At 49.1% G+C, this 21,924-nt stretch overlaps 1 protein-coding gene across 1 annotated transcript; it reads right to left on the bottom strand.

The window, feature by feature from the left end:
• Positions 1–9,353: 9,353 nt before the first annotated feature.
• Positions 9,354–13,824, bottom strand: LOC139240660 (histone H2A type 1-H-like). Its single transcript, XM_070869225.1, has 2 exons — positions 13,726–13,824; positions 9,354–9,581 (listed from the first exon to the last, which is right to left on the bottom strand). Exons 1-2 carry the CDS (start codon positions 13,822–13,824, stop codon positions 9,354–9,356), a joined length of 327 nt encoding a protein of 108 aa, XP_070725326.1.
• Positions 13,825–21,924: the final 8,100 nt, after the last annotated feature.

Genomic DNA, 21,924 nt, shown 5'->3' with positions numbered 1-21,924 from the left:
GTCCAACAGGGACCACAGTCCTGTCCCACAGGGTCACGGTCCAGTCCCACAGGGGTCACAATCCAGTCCCACTGGGCTCATAGTCCAATCCCACAGGGGTCACTGTCCAGTCGAACAGGGACAACAGTCCTGTCCCACAGGTCACGGTCCAGTCCCAAAGGAGTCAAAATATAGTCCCACAGATGTCATAGTTCAGTCCCAGAGGGTTCACACTCCAGTCCCACAGGGTTCAGAGACAAGTCCCACAGGGCTTACAGTACAGTCCCACAAGGATCACAGTCCACTCCCACAGGGATCACAGTCCAGTCCCAAAGGGATCACAGTCCAGTCCTACAGGGATCACTTTCCAGTCCCACAGGGATCACAGTCCAGTCCCACAGGGGTCACAGTGTAGTCCCACAGTGGTCACAATTCTGTCCCACTGGGATCACAGACCAGTCCCACAGGGATCACAGCCAAATTCCACTGACGTCACAGTCCTATCCCACAGGGACCACAGTCCTGTCCCAGAGTGATTACAGTCCATTCGCACAGGGACGACAGTGCAGTCCCACAAGGGTCACAGTCCAGTCGCACAGGGCTCACTGTCCAGTCCAGCAGGGGTCACATTTCTGCCCCACAGGGATCACAATCTAATCTCACAAGGATCACAGTCCAGTACCACTGGGTTCACAGTCCAATCCCACAGGAATCACAGTCCATTCTCAAAAGGTTCACAGTTCAGTCCCACAGGGCTCACATTCCAATCCCACTGGAATCACTGTCCAGTCTCACACGGGTCACAGTCCTGTCCCACAGGGATCATATCCAGTCCCACAGGGGTCATAGACCAGTCCCACAGGGATCACAGTCCAGTCCCACAGGGAACACATCCAGTCCTACAGGGGTCACAGTTCAGTCGCACAGGGATCACAGTCCAGTCCCTCAGGGATAACAGACCAGTCCCACCGGGATCACAGTTCAATCCCACAGGCTTCACAATCCAGTATCAAAGGGGTAACTGACCCGTCCCACAGAGGTCACAGTCCAGTCCCTTGGGTCACAGTCCAGTCCCATATGCATCACAATCCATTCCCACGTGGTCATAGACCAGTCCCACAGGGATCACAGGCCATACCCAAAAGGGATTACAGTCCAGGCTCATCGAGATCACAGTCCAATCCCACAGGGGTCACAGTCCAGTCCCACAGGGGTCACAGTCCAGTCCCATATGCATCACAATCCATTCCCACGCGGTTATCGACCAGTCCCACAGGAATCACAGTCCAGTCGCACAGGGATCACTGTCAAGTCCGACATGGATCACATTCCAGTCCCACAGGGATCACAGTCCTGTCCCAAGCCGTCACAGTCCTGAACTTCAGGATCACATTCCAGACCCACTGGGATAACAGTCAATTCCCAAAGGGGTCACAGTCCAGTCCAACAGGGGACTCACTCCAGTTTCACAGGAATCACAGTCCAGTTCCATGGGGATTACAGCCGAGTCCCGCAGGGATAACAGTCCAGTCCCATAAGGGTCACAGTCCAGTCCCACAGGGATCACAGTCTAGTCCGACAGGGATCACAGTAAAATCCCACAGTGGTAGCAGTCCAGTCCCACAGGGATCATAGTCCTACCCCACAGGGGTCACAATCCAGTCCCAAAGAGTTCACAGTGCAGTCCCACAGGGGTGACAGGGTAGTCCCACGGGGGTCACAGTCCAGTCCCACACGGGACACCGTCCAGGCCCACAGGGGTCACAGACCAGTCACAATGAGATCACTGTCCAGTCCCACAAGGGTCACAGTCCAGTCCCACAGGGGTCATAGTCCAGTCCCACAGGGATCACAGTGCAGTCCCACAGGGGTCACAGTCCATTCCCACAGGGGACACAGTCCAGTCACACAGGGATCACAGCCCAGTCCCACAGGGATCACAGTCCAGTTCCACAAGGGTCACAGTCCAGTCCCACAGGGGACACCGTCCAGGCCCACAGGGGTCACAGACCAGTCACAATGAGATCACTGTCCAGTCCCACAAGGGTCACAGTCCAGTCCCACAGGGGTCATAGTCCAGTCCCACAGGGATCACAGTGCAGTCCCACAGGGGTCACAGTCCATTCCCACAGGGGACACAGTCCAGTCACACAGGGATCACAGCCCAGTCCCACAGGGATCACAGTCCAGTTCCACAAGGGTCACAGTCCAGTCCCACAGGGGTCACAGTCCAGTCCCACAGGGATCACAGTGCAGTCCCACAGGGATAGCAGTCCAGTCCCACAGCGATCATAGTCCTACCCCACAGGGGGTCACAATCCAGTCCCAAAGAGGTCACAGTGCAGTCCCACGGGTGTCACAGTGCAATCCCACGGGGGTCACAGTCCAGTCCCACAGGGGTCACCGTCCGGTCCCACGGGGGTCACAGACCAGTCACAAAGGGATCACTGTCCAGTCCCACAACGGTCACAGTCCAGTTCCACAGGGGTCACAGTCCAGTCCCACAGGGATCACAGTGCAGTCCCACAGGGGTCACAGTCCATTCCCACAGGGGACACAGTCCAGTCACACAGGGATCACAGCCCAGTCCCACAGGGATCACAGTCCAGTCCCACAGGGAGCACAGTTCAGGTCCACAGGGGTCACAGTCCAGTCCCACTGGGATCACAGTCCAGTCCCACAGGGATCACATCTAGTCCCACAGGGGTCGCAGTCCAGTCGCACAGGGATCAGTGTCCAGTCACTCAGGGATAAGAGTCCAGTCCCAGCGGGATCACAGTTCAGTCCCACAGGTTTCACAATCTAGTCCCAAAGGGGTCACGGACCCGTCCCACAGAGGTCACAGTCCAGTCCCACAGGGTCACAGTCCAGTCCCATATGCATCACAAGCCATTCCCACGTGGCCATAGACCAGTCCCACAGGGATCACAGGCCATACCCAAAAGGGATTACAGTCCAGGCTCATAGAGGTCACAGTCCAGTCATTCAGAGGTCAAAGTCCAGTCCCACAGGGGTCACATTGCACTCCCACATCAGTGATAGTCCAATCCCACAGGGATAACAGTCCAGTCCCACAAGGGTCACAGTCAAGTCCCACAGGGGACTCGCCCCAGTTTCACAGGAATCACAGTCCAGTTGCAGGGGGATTACAGTCGAGTCCCGCAGGGATAACAGTCCAGTCTCACAGGGATCAGGGTCCAGTCTCACAGGGATCATACTCCGGTCACATTGGGATCACAGTCTAGTCCGACAGGGATCACAGTCGAGTCCCACAGGGCTCACATTCTAGTCCGACAGGGATCACAGTAAACTCCCACAGGGATAGCAGTCCAGTCCCACAGGGATCATAGTCCTACCCCACAGGGGGTCACAATCCAGTCCCAAAGAGGTCACAGTGCAGTCCCACAGAGGTCACAGTTCAGTCCCACAGGGGTCACAGACAACTCCCACAGGGGTTACAGTACAGTCCCAAAGAAATCACAGTCCACTGCCACAGGGATCACAGTCCAGTCCCAAAGGGATCACAGTCCAGTCTAACAGGGATCACTTTCCTGTCCCACAGGGATCACAGTCCAGTGCCACAGGGGTCACAGTGCAGTCCCACAGTGGTCACATTTCTGTCCCACTGGGATCACAGTCCAATCCCACATGGATCACATTCTGTCCCACAGGGATCACAGTCCGGTCCCACAGGGCTCACAGTCTGGTCCCACAGGGGTCACAGTCCAGTCCCACAGGGATCACATTTCTGTCCCACTGGGATCATAGTCCAGTCCCACAGGGATCACTGTCCAATCAAAATGGGGTCACAGTCCAGTCCCACAGGGATCAGAGTCAAGTTCCAGAGCGATTAAAGTGGAGTCCCACAGGGTTCACAGCCCACTCCCACAGTGATTGCAGTCCTGTCCCACAGGGATCACAGTCCAGTCCGACAGGGATCACAGTCGAGTCCCACAGGGGTCAGAGACCAGTCCCACAGGGATTGCAATCCTCTCCCACAGGGATCACAGTGCAGTCCCAGAGGGGTTCAGTCCAGTCCCACAAGGATCACAGTCCAGTCCCATATACATCACAGACCATTCCCACAGGGTTCACAGTCCAGTCCCAGAGGGAATCATAGTCCAGTCCCACAGGGGCCACAGTCATGTACCACAGTTGTCACAGTTCAGTCCCACAGGGTTCACTGACCAGTCCCACAGGGTCACAGTTCAGTCTCACAGGGATCACAGTCCAGTCCCACAGGGATCACAGTCCAGTCCGACAGGGATCATAGACCAGTACCACAGGGCTCACACTACAATTCCACAGGGATCACAGTCCAGTCAACAGGGGTCACAGTCCAGTCCCACAGGTATTACAGTCCAGTCACACAGGGATCAACAGTCCTGTCCCAAAGGGATCATAGTCCTGTCTTTCAGGTTCACATTCCAGACAAACTGGGATCACAGTCAATTACCACAGGGGTCACAGTCCAGTCCCACAGGGGTCACAGTCCAGATCCACCGGCGTCACAGTCCTGTCCAACAGAGGACTCAGTCCAATTTCAAAGGGATCGCTGTTCAGTTCAACAGGGATTACAATCGAGTCCCACAGGGATCACAGCCCTCTCCCACATGGTCACGGTCCAGTCCCACAGGGCTCATATTCCAGTCCCAAAGGGGTCACAGTCCAGTCCCTCAGCGTTCACAGTCCACTACCACAGTGATCACAATCCAGTCCCACATTGATCACAGTCCAGTCCCACAGGGATCACAGTCAAGTACCACAGGGGTCACAGTGCTATCCCTCAGGGGTCACGGTCCAGTCCATAGGGATCACAGTTTTGTCCCACAGGGATCATATTCCAGTCCATCAGGAATCACAGCCCCGTCCCGCAGGGATCACAGTCCAGTCCCACAGGGGTCACAGTCCAGTCCCACAGGGGTCACAGTCCTTTCCCACAGGGATCACAGTCCAGTCCCATATGCATCACAGTCAATTACCACAGTGTTCACAGTCGAGTCCCAATGGATTCACAGTTCAGTCCCACAGGGCTCGCAGGCCAATCCCACAGGGATCACAGTCCAGTCCCACTGGGATCACTGTCCAGTTCCACAGGGTTCACAGTCCAGTCCTACAGGAATCACATTTCTGTCCCACTGGGTTCACAGTCCTTTCCCGCAGGGGTCACATTTCTGTCGCACTGAGATCACAGTCCAGTCGCACAGGAATCACACTGCAGTCCCACAGGGTTCACAGTTCCGCCCAACTGGGATCACAGTCCTGTCCCACAGGGATCACAGACATGTCCCACAGTGTTAATAGACCAGTCCCACAGGGTTCACAGTCCAGTCCCACAGGGGTCACAGTCCAGTCCCAAAGGGATCACTGCCATGTCCCACAGTCGATCCAGACCAGTCCCACAGAGCTCACACTCCAGTACCACAAGGGTTCACATTTCTGCCCCACAGGGGTCACTGTCCTGTCCCACTGTGTTCACAGTCCTGTCTCGCTGTGGTCACAGTCCAGTCCCACAGGGATCACAGGACAGTCTCGCTGGCGTCCCAATCCAGTCCCACGGGGTTCACATTCTTGCCCTCAGGGATGACAGTCCAGTCCCAACGAGTCACAGTGCAGTCCAACAGGGGACTCACTCCAGTTTCACAGGGATCACAGTCCAGTTCCTTCGTGATTACAGTCGAGTCCCACAGGGATCTCAGTCCAGTCCCACAGGGATCACAGTCCAGTCCCATTGGGATCACAATCTCGTCCAACTGGAATCGCAGTCCAGTCCCACGGGCTCGCAGTCCAATCCCATAGAGATCACAGACATGTCCCACAGGGTTCACATGCCAGTCCCACAGGGGTCACAGTCCAGTCCCACAGGAGTCACAGTCCAGTCAACCACCATCCATCCCAACTGGGACAGAGACTGTAATTCACATATTGGACTGTTCAGTCACCTGAGAACTCACTTTTAGAGTTGGATTAAGATATCGAGCGACTGCCTATGATGATGATGAATGGGGTGGAGCTGTTGATGGCCTAATAGGGTGAGCCTGTGCTGGCCCAATAGGTTGAGCAGGGGATGCCCCAATAGTGTGAGCCAGTTTTGGACCAATAGGATGAGCCCAGGCCAAGGGTCACCAGACAACAATCAGCACAGCAAGGCTCCCTTTCAGGGGCCACTGACCTGGGCACAAACATGTGATCCATCAAACTGACATACACCCTGAAGCCCCACCCACACATTGTCCCTGCACAAAGGACCACACATGCGCCGTGAGACCCGCCCTGAGCAAGATTGCGGCCGCTGAGAACCGCTTCCCGCCCGGGAAACAGTTACCACCAAGAAAGCAATCAAGAAAACATCACCGAAGGGCGGCAAGGAGCGCAGAAGTTGGAGGAAGGAGAGTTACTCTGTCTACATCTACAAAGTTCACCCCTACGCCGGCATCTTCTCCAAGGCCATGGGCATCATGAACTCGGTTGTGAATGATATTTTGGAGCGCATCGCAGTTGAGGCTTCCCGCCTGGCCCATTACAACATGCGCGCACCATCATCTCCGGGGAGATCCAGACCGCCGTGCGCCTGCTGCTGCTCGTGGAGCTGGCCAAGCATGCCGTGTCGGAAGGGACAAAGGTGGTGACCAAGTACACCAGCTCCAAGTAAATCTGCGCGCTGTCCGGGGAGATCAAACCCAAACACAATGGCTCTTTTAAGAGCCACCCACAACCTCTCTGAAAGAGCTGCACACACCCATCTGGCTTTAGATTCAATTTACTGTAATTATTTCCTGAACAAGTGTGTGGGGACCTTTGCAATTCCAGCTCTAGATTTAGTTTCAAATTCTCAGATAACCGATTTTACTGTCTGGTTCTTCCTTTTCCCGCCCTAAACTACAAACACGGTCCCTGGCCGCCCTTTTCCTTTGCTCTCAGACCCGTTCATTTACAGCGGCTGCCGACGAATTCGAAAATTGTTTTAGGATGAGACTCTGACTTTAGCCACCTCGTTCTCTCTCACGCCCTTTTCAATTTAAAAGAAAATTCTACTGAGCAGTCAAACCGTTTATTAAACTTCGAGTCGGAGTGTAACAACCCAGAATGGGAGTTCTGAGAGAGACCAGAACCGCGGCAGGTTGAACACTCTGTCCCTCTTCGCTTTTCATAGAAGGACTCTAAATTCTGGTCTCACTGCTGCCTGTGCGGTGGATCGATCGATAATCTATGAAAGTTCACTTTTACAAAGATTGAGCTGGATTGTGTCCCGTTACAGAATAAGTGGGACGTGATTCCCTCCCATTACATATAGTTTGAAACTGATCCCGAATTTAATCCTGATTGTAACAGCCTGGAATTTGCAAGAGACATATGGATTAAGACAAAGGGAAACAAAAGTATTTGGAGATATGTGGCTCATGGGGAAGTTACTAACATAATCCGCAATTTTAACCATTGTTGGTGGTATTTTTGAATTTCTAAATCCTTCGAAGACTGACTGTTGAGAACAATCATTTACGCCCAGGTTTCTTTGGTGGGTAAACAGGCTGCGATTGGTCATCGGAAAGGAACAATGAAATTCACCACAGAGCGACCAATCACAAGTTCGCTCCCTGCATTCCTCTAGAAGTTATAAGGCAGATGTGGGAGGAGTTTCTCATTATTTCCATGAATGTGTAGATTGTGGAAATGTCTTTAAGATGAAAAACCGGCGGTAAAGCTCGGGCCAAGGCCTAGTCTCGCTCGTCCCGGGAAGGACTGCAGTTCCCTGTGGGCCGTGTTCACAGGCTCCTGCGGAAGGGGAACTACACTGAGCGTGTGGGTGCCGGAGCACCGGTCTACATGGCTGCTGTGCTGGAGTATCTGACCGCTGAAATCCTGGAGATGGCCGGCAACGCGGCCCACGACAAGAAGAAGACCCGCATCATCCCCAGACACCTGCAGCTGCCATCCGCAACGACCAGGGGCTCAACAAGCTGTTGGGAAAGGTTACCATCGCTCAGGACGGGGTGCTGCCTGATATACAGGCTGTGCTGCTTCCCAAGAAAACCAACAGTGTGTCCAAGAGAAAATTAGCGGACAGAATTGAATCTAATAAACCAAAGGCTCTTTTCAGAGCCACCCACAGTATCAATGTAAGGGCAGGTTAATGCTCTATGGATCACAATTGTCCCAGATCTAAATTAACATTAAATCTCTGCAATTACGCTGGGCGTTTCCTGATCTCGGTAATAAATTGGTCACTCTCTATCGAACATGTAGAAATTTAGATCGACAAACACTGCCGCAGGTTTGCTGTTAGCGGATATTCGGATCAGCGAATCAATATTGAGAGAAACCGACTTCAGAGAAATACAAAGCAAACGGAACCTGAACGTGGGACCGGCCGTCATTGAACACGTTGTGTGAGCCGAATATAAACGGATGTTAAGAGCTGAGTATAAAGGGAATGAGCGGTTGATGGGTCCAACGTTTCTGACTGAGAATTCATGTATTGGTGCAAAGTCCGTTTTAATGCTGTGGCAGACGCACTAGAATGATTTTCGTCAAGAATCATTTCATTCATAATTATATTTAGTTATAAAATGCTGCTGTTCGAAGCTCGCATAATTCATTTCTGATCTGACAGGGATATTAAAGTTATATCGGTTACGATGGCCAGGAAATGAACCCGGCTAACCTCGATTAGAAGACAGCTATTCTCACCACTAGACGACCAATAGGTATTGTAATTTGCGGACTAACCAATTCTTGCGGCTCTTAAGTGGGACAAATAATATGTTCAGTAATCAGAATGTAAGCACGGTGCTGGGACACTTTCCTTACAATTAAAAACGGTCACTGTGAATAGTTACCCTGCTTGTGCTGAGCGCGCACCACATTTATTAGTTTTTTGCCCTTTTAGTTTAAAAAATATTCAACAGATATGAGGAATGAGTTTTGTAAATTATCTAATTTGTACGACATAACCTGTTGAAAGCACTAAGTTTGATGGATTAAAAGCATCCTTTTCCTATCACTTTCTCAAATGTGAGCGATGGTAGTATAGTGATCAGTGAGCTGCCTCCGAAGCAGTGGGCCCGGCTTCTATTTTCGGCCATCGCAATCGAGGTAAGTTTACCGCCTCGCAGGCCAGAAATGATTCATAGTATCTTGCAGCAGGATTTTATAACAGCAAACCTGTTGCACTATCTGTCGACAGTGACCAGTTTAGAACCGAGAATGGCTGAGCTTCATTTCTGATCAGGAAACTAACCGCTTAATTGCATAGATTCAATGCTAATTTAGATCTGGGACAATTGTGATCCATAGAACATGAACCTGCCCTTACATTGATACTGTGGGTGGCTCGGAAAAGATCCTTTGGGTTATCAGATTAAATCTTGTCCGCTTTACTTGCTCTTGCACGGACCGGTGGTTTTCTTGGGCAGCAGCACAGCCTGGATATTAGGCGGAACCCCCCCCCCGCCCCCGTCCTGAGCGATGGTCGCCTTTCCCAGCAGCTTGTTGAGCTCTTGGTCGTTGCGGATGGCCAGCTGCAGGTGCCTGGGGATGAGGCTCGTCTTCTTGTTGTCGCGTGCAGCGTTGCCGGCCAGCTCCAGGATATCAGCGGTCAGATACTCGAGCACAACACCCATGTAGACCGGGGCTCCGGCACCCACACGCTCAGCGTAGTTCCCCTTTCGCAGGAGAGAATGAACACGGCCCACAGGGAACTGCAGTCCGGCCCTGGCGGAGCGAGATTTGTACTTGGCCCGAGCTTTACCGCCGGTTTTTCCTCTTCTAGACAATCAACTTGTTCAGAGAAATAATGAGAAACTCCTCCCACATCTGTCCTTGTCAAACTTCTGGAGAAATGCAGGATGCGAACTTGTGATTAGTCGCTCTCGAATGAATTTCATTGGTCTTTTCCGATAACCAATCACAGTCTATTTAGTCCACCAATGAAAGTAGGGCCGAAATTACTGTCTCCAACAGTCAGAATAACGATTTTTATTTTAAAAAAAACCCGTCAAAAAATTTAAAATAGCGTATTATCTTAATAAATCATTCATTCGTCAAAGATTTGCCGACAGGTTTTAATTTATTTAGTCTTATGCAGGTCTCCCTTTCAAGTTGCAGGCTGGATTAAATTCGGGTGCTATTTCAAAAAGTCTGTAATGGGCGGGAGTCAATCCCCACTGATTCTTTAATGGACACATTCCAACTCAATATTTGAAAAAGTTGGGTTTCATAGATTGTCGATGGAACCCCGCAAAGGCGGCAGTGAGACAAGAACTGGTAGTCCCTCTGTGAAAAGGGAAGTGGTACAGAGTCATGTATTCAACTCTCATTGTTACCCATGCATAAACTGACCTAATTTGCACACCGTGAGAATATTGACCACGAGGTGGTGAACATTTGGGAGACACTCCTAACCTGGACTTTCAGGCATAAAAGACGACGCTCCACCCACCTTCATCATTTCAGTGCTGGCTAATAAATGTTACTGGTCACAGAGTGACCTTGTCTCAAGTATGGACCTCGCGTGCATTTATATTGTATAGTAAGGACATCTTATTGGCGACGAGAAACTGGGATTTAAAGCACGCGAGCATGGCCACTAGCAGCACAGACGAGAGGTACTACGTTGGTGATGATTGGGACGAATTTATTGAGCGACTGATCAAAGTTTCGTCACTAAGGAATGGCTGAGACAGGATTCGGCCTACAAACGCAGGGCTCATCTCCTGATGGTTTGTGGGTCCAGGACCTACTACCTGACGAAGGACCTTCTAGTGCCGGAAAAGGCAGTGGTCAAGGCTTTTGAAGAGCTCAGTTTGTTGATCGGGGAACACTTTAAACTGGCGAGCAGCATGCACATGGCGAGACATCGGTTTTACATGCACCAGCGGCGATAAATGCAAAGTGTTACAGACTTCATGGCAGACCTCCAGCGACCGACGAGCCTATGTAAGTTCCCAGATGCGTGCAGAGCAGAAATGCTGTGAGACTTTTTTATTGAGGGCAACGGGCATGCTGCGGTTTTCAGGAAACTGATTGAGACCAAAGACTTGAGCCTGGAAACAGGGCTTTGATGGGCCAGACATTTATTTTAGATAACGAAGAGACCAGAATGATGTTTGACAGAAAACTTGGTTTAAAAGCAGCAAATGGACAGGGAGTCAACATTGTTAACGCGGCACACAGTTCTCTCGGCAGACAGGGTCAATAGGACATGCCCGAGCATGTAGTCGAACCCAAAGGGGGAATTAACAGAGATAATGGCTTGCTGAACGGTGATTAAATCAATCGCAAGCGACAATGCGGCCAGTAATGGGGACATCAACACCTGTCAATGGTGCGCTTAATTACAGTTACAGAGTCAGTCAGAGACGATCGACTGGTAATGGACATTTTGTTTCCAACAACGGCTCATGTTGGACATGTGGAGGCAAACACACAGCCAGAGCTTGCAGGTATCAGCAATATACCTGCAGAAACTGTAACGTCAGCGGTCACTTGGCGCGTATGTGATGGAAGCCTGCTGCCGCTTTGAGGTACGAGGATGACGGGCCCGATGTAAGCCCAACGAGGCCAAAGCGACAATGTGGGAAATCGGTGGAAGATGAAGTTCAGCGAGTTCATGTGGAGCACATGTACAGTTCATACACCAGGCCGCCACCGACAATGATGAAAGTGCTCCTCAATGGCATCCCAGTATCAATGGAGTTAGACACTTAGGCCAGCCAGTCCCTGATGGAAAACAGTTCCACAAGTTATGGGCGTCCAAGGCCAGGAGGCCAAAATTATTGCCAATTGACGCACAGCTACGGACATATACAAAGGAGATCATTCCGGTGCTAGGCAGTGCCACGGTAATTGTGACCCACAAAGTGTCGGAGAACAGGTTGCCAGTCTGGATTGTCCCGGGGGACAGTCCCGCACTTCTTGGGAGGAGTTGGCTTGCTGTCATGAAATGGAAATGGGGCGATGTCAATGCAATTTCTTCTGTGGAGCAAATATCATGCTCACAGATCCTGGGAAAATTTGACTCACTATTTCAACCAGGCAGTGGCACTTTCATGGGGACCAAGGTAGTGATTCACATAAACCCGGACGCCAGTCCAGTAGAACCAAAAGGCCAAAGTGGCGCCTTACGTGATGCGGGAAAAGATAGAAGGCGAATTGGAACGCCTGCTAAGGGAAGGAATCATCTTGCCAGTCGAATTCAGTTACTGGGTGAGCCTGATTCTGCCGGTGCTCAAGGCGGATGTGTCGGTTATGATATGTGGTGATTACAAGGCCACCATAAATCGGGTGTCACTCCAAGACCAGTACCCGCTGCTGAGAGCGGAGGACCTCTTTGCGAAGCTATCCGGTGGCAAACCTTTTTCAGAATTGGACCTGACCTCAGCTTACAAGACCCAGGAGCTGGCGAGTGAGTCAAAGAAGCTGACCACTGTCAGAACACACAAAGGGTTGTTTGAGTACAACATATGACCGTTTGGAATTCGCTCGGCCGCCGCAATCTTTCAACAAAATATGGAAAGACTCTTCAAGTCGATTCCAAGGACAGTGGTTTTTCAAGACGACATCCTCATCATGGGTTGTGATACTGAAGAACACCTCCGCAACCTGGAGGAGGTGCTACGCAGACTGGACCTGGTAGGTCTGCGACTAAAAAACGTGAAGTGCATCTTCCTAGCTCCAGAGGTAGAATTCCTGGGGATGAGGGTAGCAGCACACGGGATCAGACCTACTGTGTCCAAAACGGAAGCTATCCAGAGAGCACGCAGACCCAGTAAAACGACGGAGCTGCATTCGTTCCTGGGGCTCCTGAATTATTTTGGTAACTTTCTTCCCAAATTGAGCACGCTGTTCGAGCCGCGACACGTGATCCTGCGCAAAGGTCGTGAATGGATCTGGGGGGCGGGGGGACAGACAGAAAAGGGCTTCTGATAGAGCACAAATTTGTTATGCTCCAACAGTGTGTTAACGCCATATGACCCATGTAAGAAACTTGTTTTAACATGCGATGCGTCGTCCTATGGGGGCAGGTGTGTGTTGCAGCATGTGAATGCCAATGATCCGTTATAGCCGGTAGCTTATGCCTACAGAAATCTGTCCCAGGCAGAACGGGGCTCCGGAATGGTAGAAAAGTAAGCGCTTGCATGGATATATGCTGCAAAAAATGCACCAGTACCTGTTTGGCAGGAAGTTTGAGCTGGAGACAAATCAGAAACCCCGAATGTCCCTTTTGGCCGACAACAAGGCCATAATTGCAAATGCATCGGCCCGCATACAGAGGTGGGCACTCACGTTAGCCGCTAATGACTATCCAATTCAGCACAGACCGGGCACTGAAAACTGCATCGATACACTCAGCAGGCTCCCACTAGCCACCACCGAGGGGCCAACCGAGCATGCTGCTGAAATGATTATGGCTGTTGAAGTTTTCAAAATTGAAGTCTCACCTGTGACAGCCCGTCAGATCAAAGTCTGGACAAATAGAGAGACACTACTGTCTTTAGTCAAGAAATGTGTCCTGAATGGGGACCGGGCAGCCACGCACGGGGCATTCCCTGAGGAATTCAAACCATTTCTCAGGTGCAAGGATGACCCCTCGATTCAGGCCGATTGCCGACTATGGGTAAACCGTGTCGTCATGCCCAGGTGGGCAGAGAGATGGTCATCAGAGAACTCCACAATGAGCATCCGGGCATTGTCACGATGAAGGCAATTGCCAGCTGACACGTTTGGTGGCCAGGGATAGATGCAGACCTGGAACTTTGTGTTAACAGATGCAACACGTGTGCCCAGCTGGGCAATGCGCCCAAGGAAGCCCCCACTTCGCCCCTGGTGCCTGGCCCGCCAAACCATGGTCATGCATCCATGTGGACTACGCAGGTCCGTTCATGAGAAAAATGTTTTTGGTTGTAGTACATGCCTACTCCAAATGGATCGAGTGTGACATTCTCAATTCAAGCACAGCCTCTGCCAATATAGAAAGTCGATGTGCAATGTTTGCTGCCCATGATCTAACGGACGCCTTGGTCAGCGACAATGGACCACGCTTTACAAGCATTGAATTCCAGGACTTCATGGCAGGAAATGGTATCAACCATGTCAGAAAGGCACCGTTCAAACCGGCCTCAAATGGTCAGGTGGAACGATCATTGCAAATAATCAAACAGGGAATGCTAAGAATCCAAGGGCGTTCCCTACAAAGCCGCTTATCTTGCCTCCTGTTCGCCAATAGATCCTGACCACACTCGCTCACAGGGATTCCACCCGCAGAGCTGCTAATGAAACTGACACTCAAAAAGGATATTCAAAAAGGAGTTAGATGAAGTCCTTACTACTAGGGGAATCAAGGGGTATGGTGAGAAAGCAGGAATGGGGTACTGAAGTTGCCTGTTCAGCCATGAACTCATTGAATGGCGGTGCAGGCTAGAAGGGCCGAATGGCCTACTCCTGCACCTATTTTCTATGTCTCTATGTTTCTATGTAACCAGGTTGTCCATTATACACCCCACCAGGAAATAAATTGTTGCGAGCAGGCGCCAGTCACAATGTGGCTACCATGACAGGAATGCGAGGGCACGACGTATTGATCTCAATGACTCTGTCTTTGTCCTCAACTACGCTGCAGGGCTTAAATAACTCGCAGCAACTGCGATTGCCCAAAGAGGGGAATAGGATTCTGATCGTTAAACATACCAATGGACAAACCTGCCGCCAACACGTGGAGCAAACAAAAAGGAGGTTAAGCAACCCCATAGAAGAAGCAGAGGTGGAACACGATATAGAGTTCATTCCTCCACAGGTGAACGAACACCGGAACCAAGCGGAGGAGAGCCGAGTCACTGTGGGCAGTCCGGAAAGTCCTGAGCCACCGCAAACAGCACACTAGTGTCAACAACTGGTGCCCCATCTCAGGCGCTCTACAAGGAAGCGTAAACCACCAGAGAGACTTAACCAGTGATCCCAATAAGACTTTGGGGAGAGGTGATGTCATGTATTCAACTGTCATTGTAACCCATGTATAAACTGACCGAAGTTGTACACCGAGAGAACATTGACCACAAGGGCGTGAACTTGTGGGAGACACTCATAACCTGGACTTTCAGGTATAAAAGGGGAAGCTCCACCCACCTTCATCACTTCTGTGCTGGCTAGTAAATGTTACTGGTCACGGACTGACCTTCTCTCAAGTATGGGCCTCGTGTGCATTTATACTGCATAGTAAGGACATATTAGACAGAGTGTTCAAACTGCCCCGGTTCTGGTCTCTTTTAGAACTCCCATTCTGGATTGTTATACTGCGGGGAGTGTCGGGTTAATAAACGGACTGACGCAACAGGAATTGAAAAATAAACTTCATAATTACTTGCGAGAGAGAATGTGTGACAGAGATCTGAGTCTCAGACCCTAAACATGCTTTTAATTCGGCAGACGGTGTAAATGAACAGGTCTGAGATTGAAGCTGCTTATCTGAGAATTCAAAACTAAATCTACAGCTGGAACTCCAAAGGTTCTCAGACACTTGTTCAGGAAATAATTAGTGATTTAAGTTTAAAGGGAGATGCGTTTGTGCAGCTCTTTCAGAGAAGTTGTGGGTGGCTCTTAAAAGAGCCGTTATGTTTGGGTTTGATCTCTCAGGACAGCGTGCAGTTTGACTTGGAACTGCTGTACTTGCGCACCGCATTTGTCCCTTCCGACACGGCGTGCTTGGCCAGCTCCCCAGGCAGCAGCAGGCGCACGGCGGTCTGGATCTCCCGGGAGCTGCTGGTGCGGCGCTTGTTTTAATGGGCCAGGCGGGAAACCTCACCAGTGATGCGCTCCAAAATATCGTTCACAACCGAGTTCATGATGCCCATGACCATGGAGGATTTGCCAGTGTCAGGATGAACCTGCTTCATCACTTAGTTGCTATCAATGGAGTAACTCTCCTTCCTCCACTTTTTGCGCTTCTTGCCGCTCTTCGGTGGTGTTTTAGTGACCGTTTTCTTTGCGCCTTTCTTAGCTGTAACTGTTTTCGCCGGTGGTGGGACCGTGCTCAGCGAACGCCATATTGGTCAGCGCGGTCTCACGGCGCATGCACGTTCCTTTGTGCAGGGACAAAGGGTGGGCGGGGCTTCAGGATGTCTGTCAGTTTGATTGGTCACATATTTATGTCCAGCTCAGTGGCCCGTGGAAGGGAGGCTTGTTGTTCTGATCGTTGTCTGGTGACTCTGGGCCAGCATGCCTCACCCTATTGGACCAGCGCAGCCCATATAAAACTATTGGGCCAGCCCAGGCTCACCCAATTCAAACAACACAGTCTCACCCCATTGCTTCAGCCCGGGCTCACACTATTGGACCAGACCGGGCTCACCCTATTGGGCTACGCAGGCTCACCCTATTGGGCCAGTCCGGTTTCATCCTCTTGGGCCAGCATAAAAGGCCCAGTGACCAGCAGAGAAAATTAGCAGTTCATTTATTTTATTCTCACTTTGCGTACTTACCCAACCATGCTAGCTGGAAATGATGATTACCATGGGTCTTTGAATGTGGCAGGAGAAACATTTTTCTGTTCTGTCTGTGGGAAAATATTTCAAACATCAGTGTGACTGGAAAAGCACCGAGACACACATACCCTATCCGCGTGAGAATGTTCCAGTGCACTGAATGTGGAAAGAGCTTCAACCAGTTACACAGCCTGAAAAACATCGCACCATCCACAGCGGGGAAAAACGGCACGTGTTCTGTGTGTGGACGAAACTTCAACTGATCGTCTAACCTGGGGAGACACAAGGACACCTGATCCATGGAGAAAGCATGGAAATGTGGAGACTGTGGGAAGGGATTCAGTTTCCCGTCTGATCTAGAATTCCATCATCGCAGTCACACTGGGGAGAGACCATTCACTTGCTCTGTGTGTGGCCAAGGTTTCACTCAGTCATCTGATCAGCTGAAACTCCTGCGAGTTCACAATGGGGAAGTGTGGGAAGGGATTTACTCAGTCATTTGAATTGCGAGTTCGCAAGTGGCTGCAGGGGTTGGGTTCTACTGTCATTACTGCTGTTAATCACATCCTGACAGAATCGTGTTCATTCTGTGAGTTGGGATTTGTTTCTGCTGATGCTAATCACCTATAAAACTGGGCTGGAGTTGAATATGTTGATATTTCAAATAACACAGTGTGTCGATACTTGATGTCTCCATGATAAGAGGAAACATATTGATGTCTTGTTATCGACTGCTTCATTTTGCGCCTTTACTCCTTTCTAACTCTAGATTGTTTCAGTTCTCAGACCTTTGGTTACTCTCAGGACAAGTCCCAGTTCCCCATATCGTCCAGAGTGCCTTGATGTCCAGGGTAGGGATAGCTAACACGCCCAGGATCACTAAACACAAAATCCAGTCTGTTAATCACTTACAGATACTGGAATTTTCGTGTGTCCACAACATCTCTCTCACCTTCCATGTGTGAATAGAGTATCACACCAGCAAAGCCGCTTTCAATTTAAATTTGAATCCACTCAGTAAATGTATTTTTAAAAATATCTACAAGTAAACCGATCACATCAACTAATTGGCAAAGATTTAAAGTCAACGAGATGAACAAGTAAAAACATCACAGCTCTATATTCACAGGAGAAAGTCTATTATCTAATTCCTCGAATGTCAGTTGTTGAGATGAGAGAGCGAATCTCTTTCCACACTCAGCTGGTAAATGGCCTCTACCTGATGTGTTTCCTCCCGACGCACATCTGCATCCATTCCCACAGTCCCCACATTTACAGTGTTTTGTCAGCTGGGCACAAGTGCCTCACAGGTTGACGAATGGTTGAAGTTCTATCCACACACAACATGTCTACTGTTTCTCACCGCTGTGATTTGTGTTTTTCCAAAGGCTGATGATAACGTGATCCTGATGAATCTGGTGAATCTCTCAAATCTTGACGTGATGTTTGGTTTGAGTTACCAAGTTGCAGATCTTCCCCATCTAATACCCTGCAAATGTAGTTTACAAAAGGTGTTACTTTAAGTACAGGATAGAAATTCAGAACAGACAAGTCTAGATTCTACAGAAATTCTGCCACTCCTGTCCCTGCCAAGCTATAAAAGCCTTATTCTAGACGCTATCCCTTCATCCTCACTGTCTAAAATCAACCGCGAGGAACTTTCTGCAGGAAATGATGAATCTGGCTGGGTGCAATTCCACAGAAATATGTTAACCTCTGGTGCTTCACCATCATTCGACTCAGTGAGTGTCAGCAGGATTTCCACTGTGGTTGGCATCAAAGCCGAATCCAATCCTACCCCCAAATGACATCCACAAACCTCCCAAGTGATGTCACTGGAACAGCATCATGAGCAAGGACAGTGGCTAATTTTTACTCATATTTAGCGCATTGGTACGGAGGACAATTATATCCCCTGAACCGCTGCCTTGGCTGAGAAGAAATAACAGCCCAGATCAAGGATCGAACTTGGAATATCGCAGTCTGTATTGCAGAGTGTTCTAAAATTTGGTGTGTTGAGGGAGGGTTGGAAAGAATATTTTGAAACACATTTTACTCCACCTTTAAACAAAACCTTCGTCACACTGCACAATTCTGAAATTTTTCCAAATTAAACAAGCAAGTCAAATGGATTATAAAAACAATGTGCCATTTTAGAAAGGCTCAAGTCACTCGAATAGACAGCTTTACAATCACAGCACAATACAGAAGGGAGCGCATTTTAATGGCAGCTCGGTTCGTGAAGACGCGACACTCTGAGATAAACTGGACTGTACATTTAAATATAAACAGGCAGCGAGAAAAGAGACCCTGTCCCTTTAATTAGCTGCCCCATTCGCCCGGGCACTGCGAGTTGCAACTATAACTTGAATGTTTTCCTGCAGGTTCCTGAAGTCCGAAGAAATAAAATTGCATCAGCTTAAGTAGAACAACTGAAAATAATGCACACAGAGTCCTTGCTATGTGCGTGTGTGTGTAAACAAAACACATGATTCTTAATCTTTGCTAGAGATAAGCTATTATCTGCACCAGTTATTATCCAGCATTTATTTCCTATTATTTACAATGTAATTGCGGAGTGTTTAATTCATTTACCATTTATTGATGACCCATTGTCTTGTGTGCTATTGTTTCGAAAGTGATGTCAGAATGACCATTCCGTTACCAAGGTGACCATGTGTCACCGCAGTATTCAGTGGGAAGGGGATTGAATCTTTGCTCTGGGGTGTGGATGCTGTGGGAACGTCGGCGCAAAATCACACGTCTCAAAGGGAAATATGTCTGTTTTCTCACATGTCGACCGGCTGTGAGAAATGGAACTTTGAGTAAAAAATGGCGGGGCTCGTCCGCGATTTCATAATAAGAACATAAGAACATAAGAACATAAGAATTAAGAACAGGAGCAGGCCATCTAGCCCCTCGAACCTGCTCCGCCATTCAACAAGATCATGGCTGATCTGGCCGTTGACTCAGCTGCTCTTACCCGCCCGCTCCCCGCAACCCTTAATTCCCTGATTGGTTAAAAATATATCTATCTGTGACTTGAATACATTCAATGAGCTAGCCTCAACTGCTTCCTTGGGCAGAGAATTCCACAGATTCACAAACCTCTGGGAGAAGAAATTCCTTCTAAACTTGTTTTTAAATTGTCTCACCCGGATTTTGAGGCTGTGCCCCCTCGTTCTCCACACCCCGACCAGTGGAAGCAACCTCTCTGCCTGTAACTTGTCTATCTCTTTCATTATTTTAAATGTTTTGATAAGATCACCCCTCATCCTTCTGAACTCCAACGAGTAAAGACCCAGTCTACTCAATCTATCATCAACTGGTAAGCCCCTCATCCCCGGAATCAGCCTAGTGAATCGTCTCTGTACCCCCTTCAAAGCTCGGTAACGTGACCAAAACTGCACGCAGTACTCCAGGTGCGGCCTCACCAATAACCTTTTCAGTTGCAGAAGGACCTCCCTGCTTTTGTACTCCATCACTCTCGAAATGAAGGCCAACATTCCATTCGCCTTCCTGATTACTTGCTGCACCTGCAAACTAACTTATTGGGATTCAGGACCCCCAGCTCCCTCTGCACCGCAGCATGTTGTAATTTCTCCCCATTCAAATAATATTCCTTTTTGCTGCTTTTTTTCCCGAGGTGGATGACCTCACACTTTCTGACATTGTCTTCCATCTGCCAAGCCTTAGCCCATTCGCTTAACCTATCTAAATCTCTTTGCAGCCTTATGAGTCCTCTACACAACCCGCTTTCCCACTAATCTTTGTGCCATCTGCAAATGTTTTTACACTACACTCTGTCCCCTCTTCCTGGTCATCAATGTATATTGTAAACAGTTGTGTTCCCAGCACCGATCCCTGTGGCACACCACTAACCACCGATTTCCAACCCGAAAAGGACCCAATTATCCCGACTCTATGTTTTCTGTTCGCCAGCCAATTCTCGATCCATGATAATACATTTCCTCTGACTCTGCATACCTTTATCTTCTGCAGTAACCTTTTGATTGGCACATTAAGCGAATGCCTCTTGAAAATCTAAATACACCACATCCATCGGTACACCTCTATCCACCATGATCGTTATATCCTCACAGAATTCCAGTAAATTAATTAAACATGATTTCCCCTTCATGAATCCATGCTGCGTCTGCTTGATTGCACGATTCCTATCTAGATGTCCCGCTATTTCTTCCTCAATGATAGTTTCAAGCATTTTCCCCACTACAGATGTTAAACTAACCGGCCTATAGTTACCTGCCTTTTGCCTGCCCCCTTTTTCAAACGGAGGCGTTACATTAGCTGCTTTCCAATCGGCTGGTACCTTCCCTGAATCCAGAGAATTTTGGTAGAGTATAACGAATGCATCTGCTATAAATTCCGCCATCGCTTTTAATACCCTAGGATACATTTTATCAGGACCAGGGGACTTGTCTAACTTGAGTCCCATTAGCCTGTCCAGCACTACCCCCCTAGTGATAGTGATTGTCTCAAGCTCCTCCCTTACCACATTCCTGTGACCAGCAATTTTTGGCATGGTTTTTGTGTCTTCCATTGTGAAGACCGAAGCAAAATAATTGTTTAATGTCTCAGCCATTTCCATATTTCCCATTATTAAATCCCCCTTCTCATCTTCTAAGGGACCAACATTTACTTTAGTCACTCTTTTCCGTTTTATATATCTGTAAAAGCTTTTACTATCCGTTTTTATGTTTTGCGCAAGTTTACCTTCGTAATCTATCTTTCCTTTCTTTATTGCTTTCTTAGTCATTCTTTGCTGTCGTTTTAAATTTTCCCCATCTTCTAGTTTCCCACTAACCTTGGCCACCTTATACGCATTGGTTTTTAATTTGATACTCTCCTTTATTTCCTTGGTTATCCACGGCTGGTTATCCCTTCTCTTACCGCCCTTCTTTTTCACTGGAATATATTTTTGTTGAGTACGGTGAACGAGCTCCTTGAAACCCCTCCACCTTTCTTCAATTGTGCCACTGTTTAGTCTGTGTTTCCAGTCTACAATAGCCAACTCTGCTCTCATCCCACTGTAGTCCCCTTTGTTTAAGCACAGTACGCTCGTTTGAGACACTACTTCCTCATTCTCAATCTGTATTACAAATTCAACTATACTGTGATCACTCATTCCGAGAGGATCTTTTACTAGGAGATCTTTTATTATTCCTGTCTCATTACACAGGACCAGATCAAAGATAGCTTGCTCCCTTGTAAGTTCTGTAACATACTGTCCCAAGAAACAATCCCGTATGCATTCTATGAATTCCGCCTCCAGGCTACGCCGTGCGATTTGATTTGACCAATCGATATGTAGGTTAACATCCCCCATGATTAATGCCGTTCCTTTTTCACATGCCTCCATTAGTCACTTGATTATTGCCCGCCCCACCGTGAAGTTATTATTTGGGGGCCTATAAACTACGCCCACCAGTGACTTTTTCCCCTTACTATC

The sequence above is a fragment of the Pristiophorus japonicus genome, chromosome 33, assembly GCF_044704955.1.
Source record: "Pristiophorus japonicus isolate sPriJap1 chromosome 33, sPriJap1.hap1, whole genome shotgun sequence".
NCBI lineage: Eukaryota > Metazoa > Chordata > Chondrichthyes > Pristiophoridae > Pristiophorus > Pristiophorus japonicus.
The sequence above is the reverse complement of the archived record's forward strand: the minus strand, read 5'-3'. Positions and strand labels throughout refer to the sequence as shown.

Excerpts from the sequence above, each read along its gene's own strand:
- LOC139240660 (XM_070869225.1), bottom strand. The coding sequence starts at position 13,824 with ATGGTTTGGCGGGCCAGGCACCAGGGGCGAAGTGGGGGCTTCCTTGGG. Across the intron at positions 9,582-13,725 it reads CTGTTAACACAAAGTTCCAG|TATCTGACCGCTGATATCCT; the intron begins GTCTGCATCTAT and ends GTTGTGCTCGAG.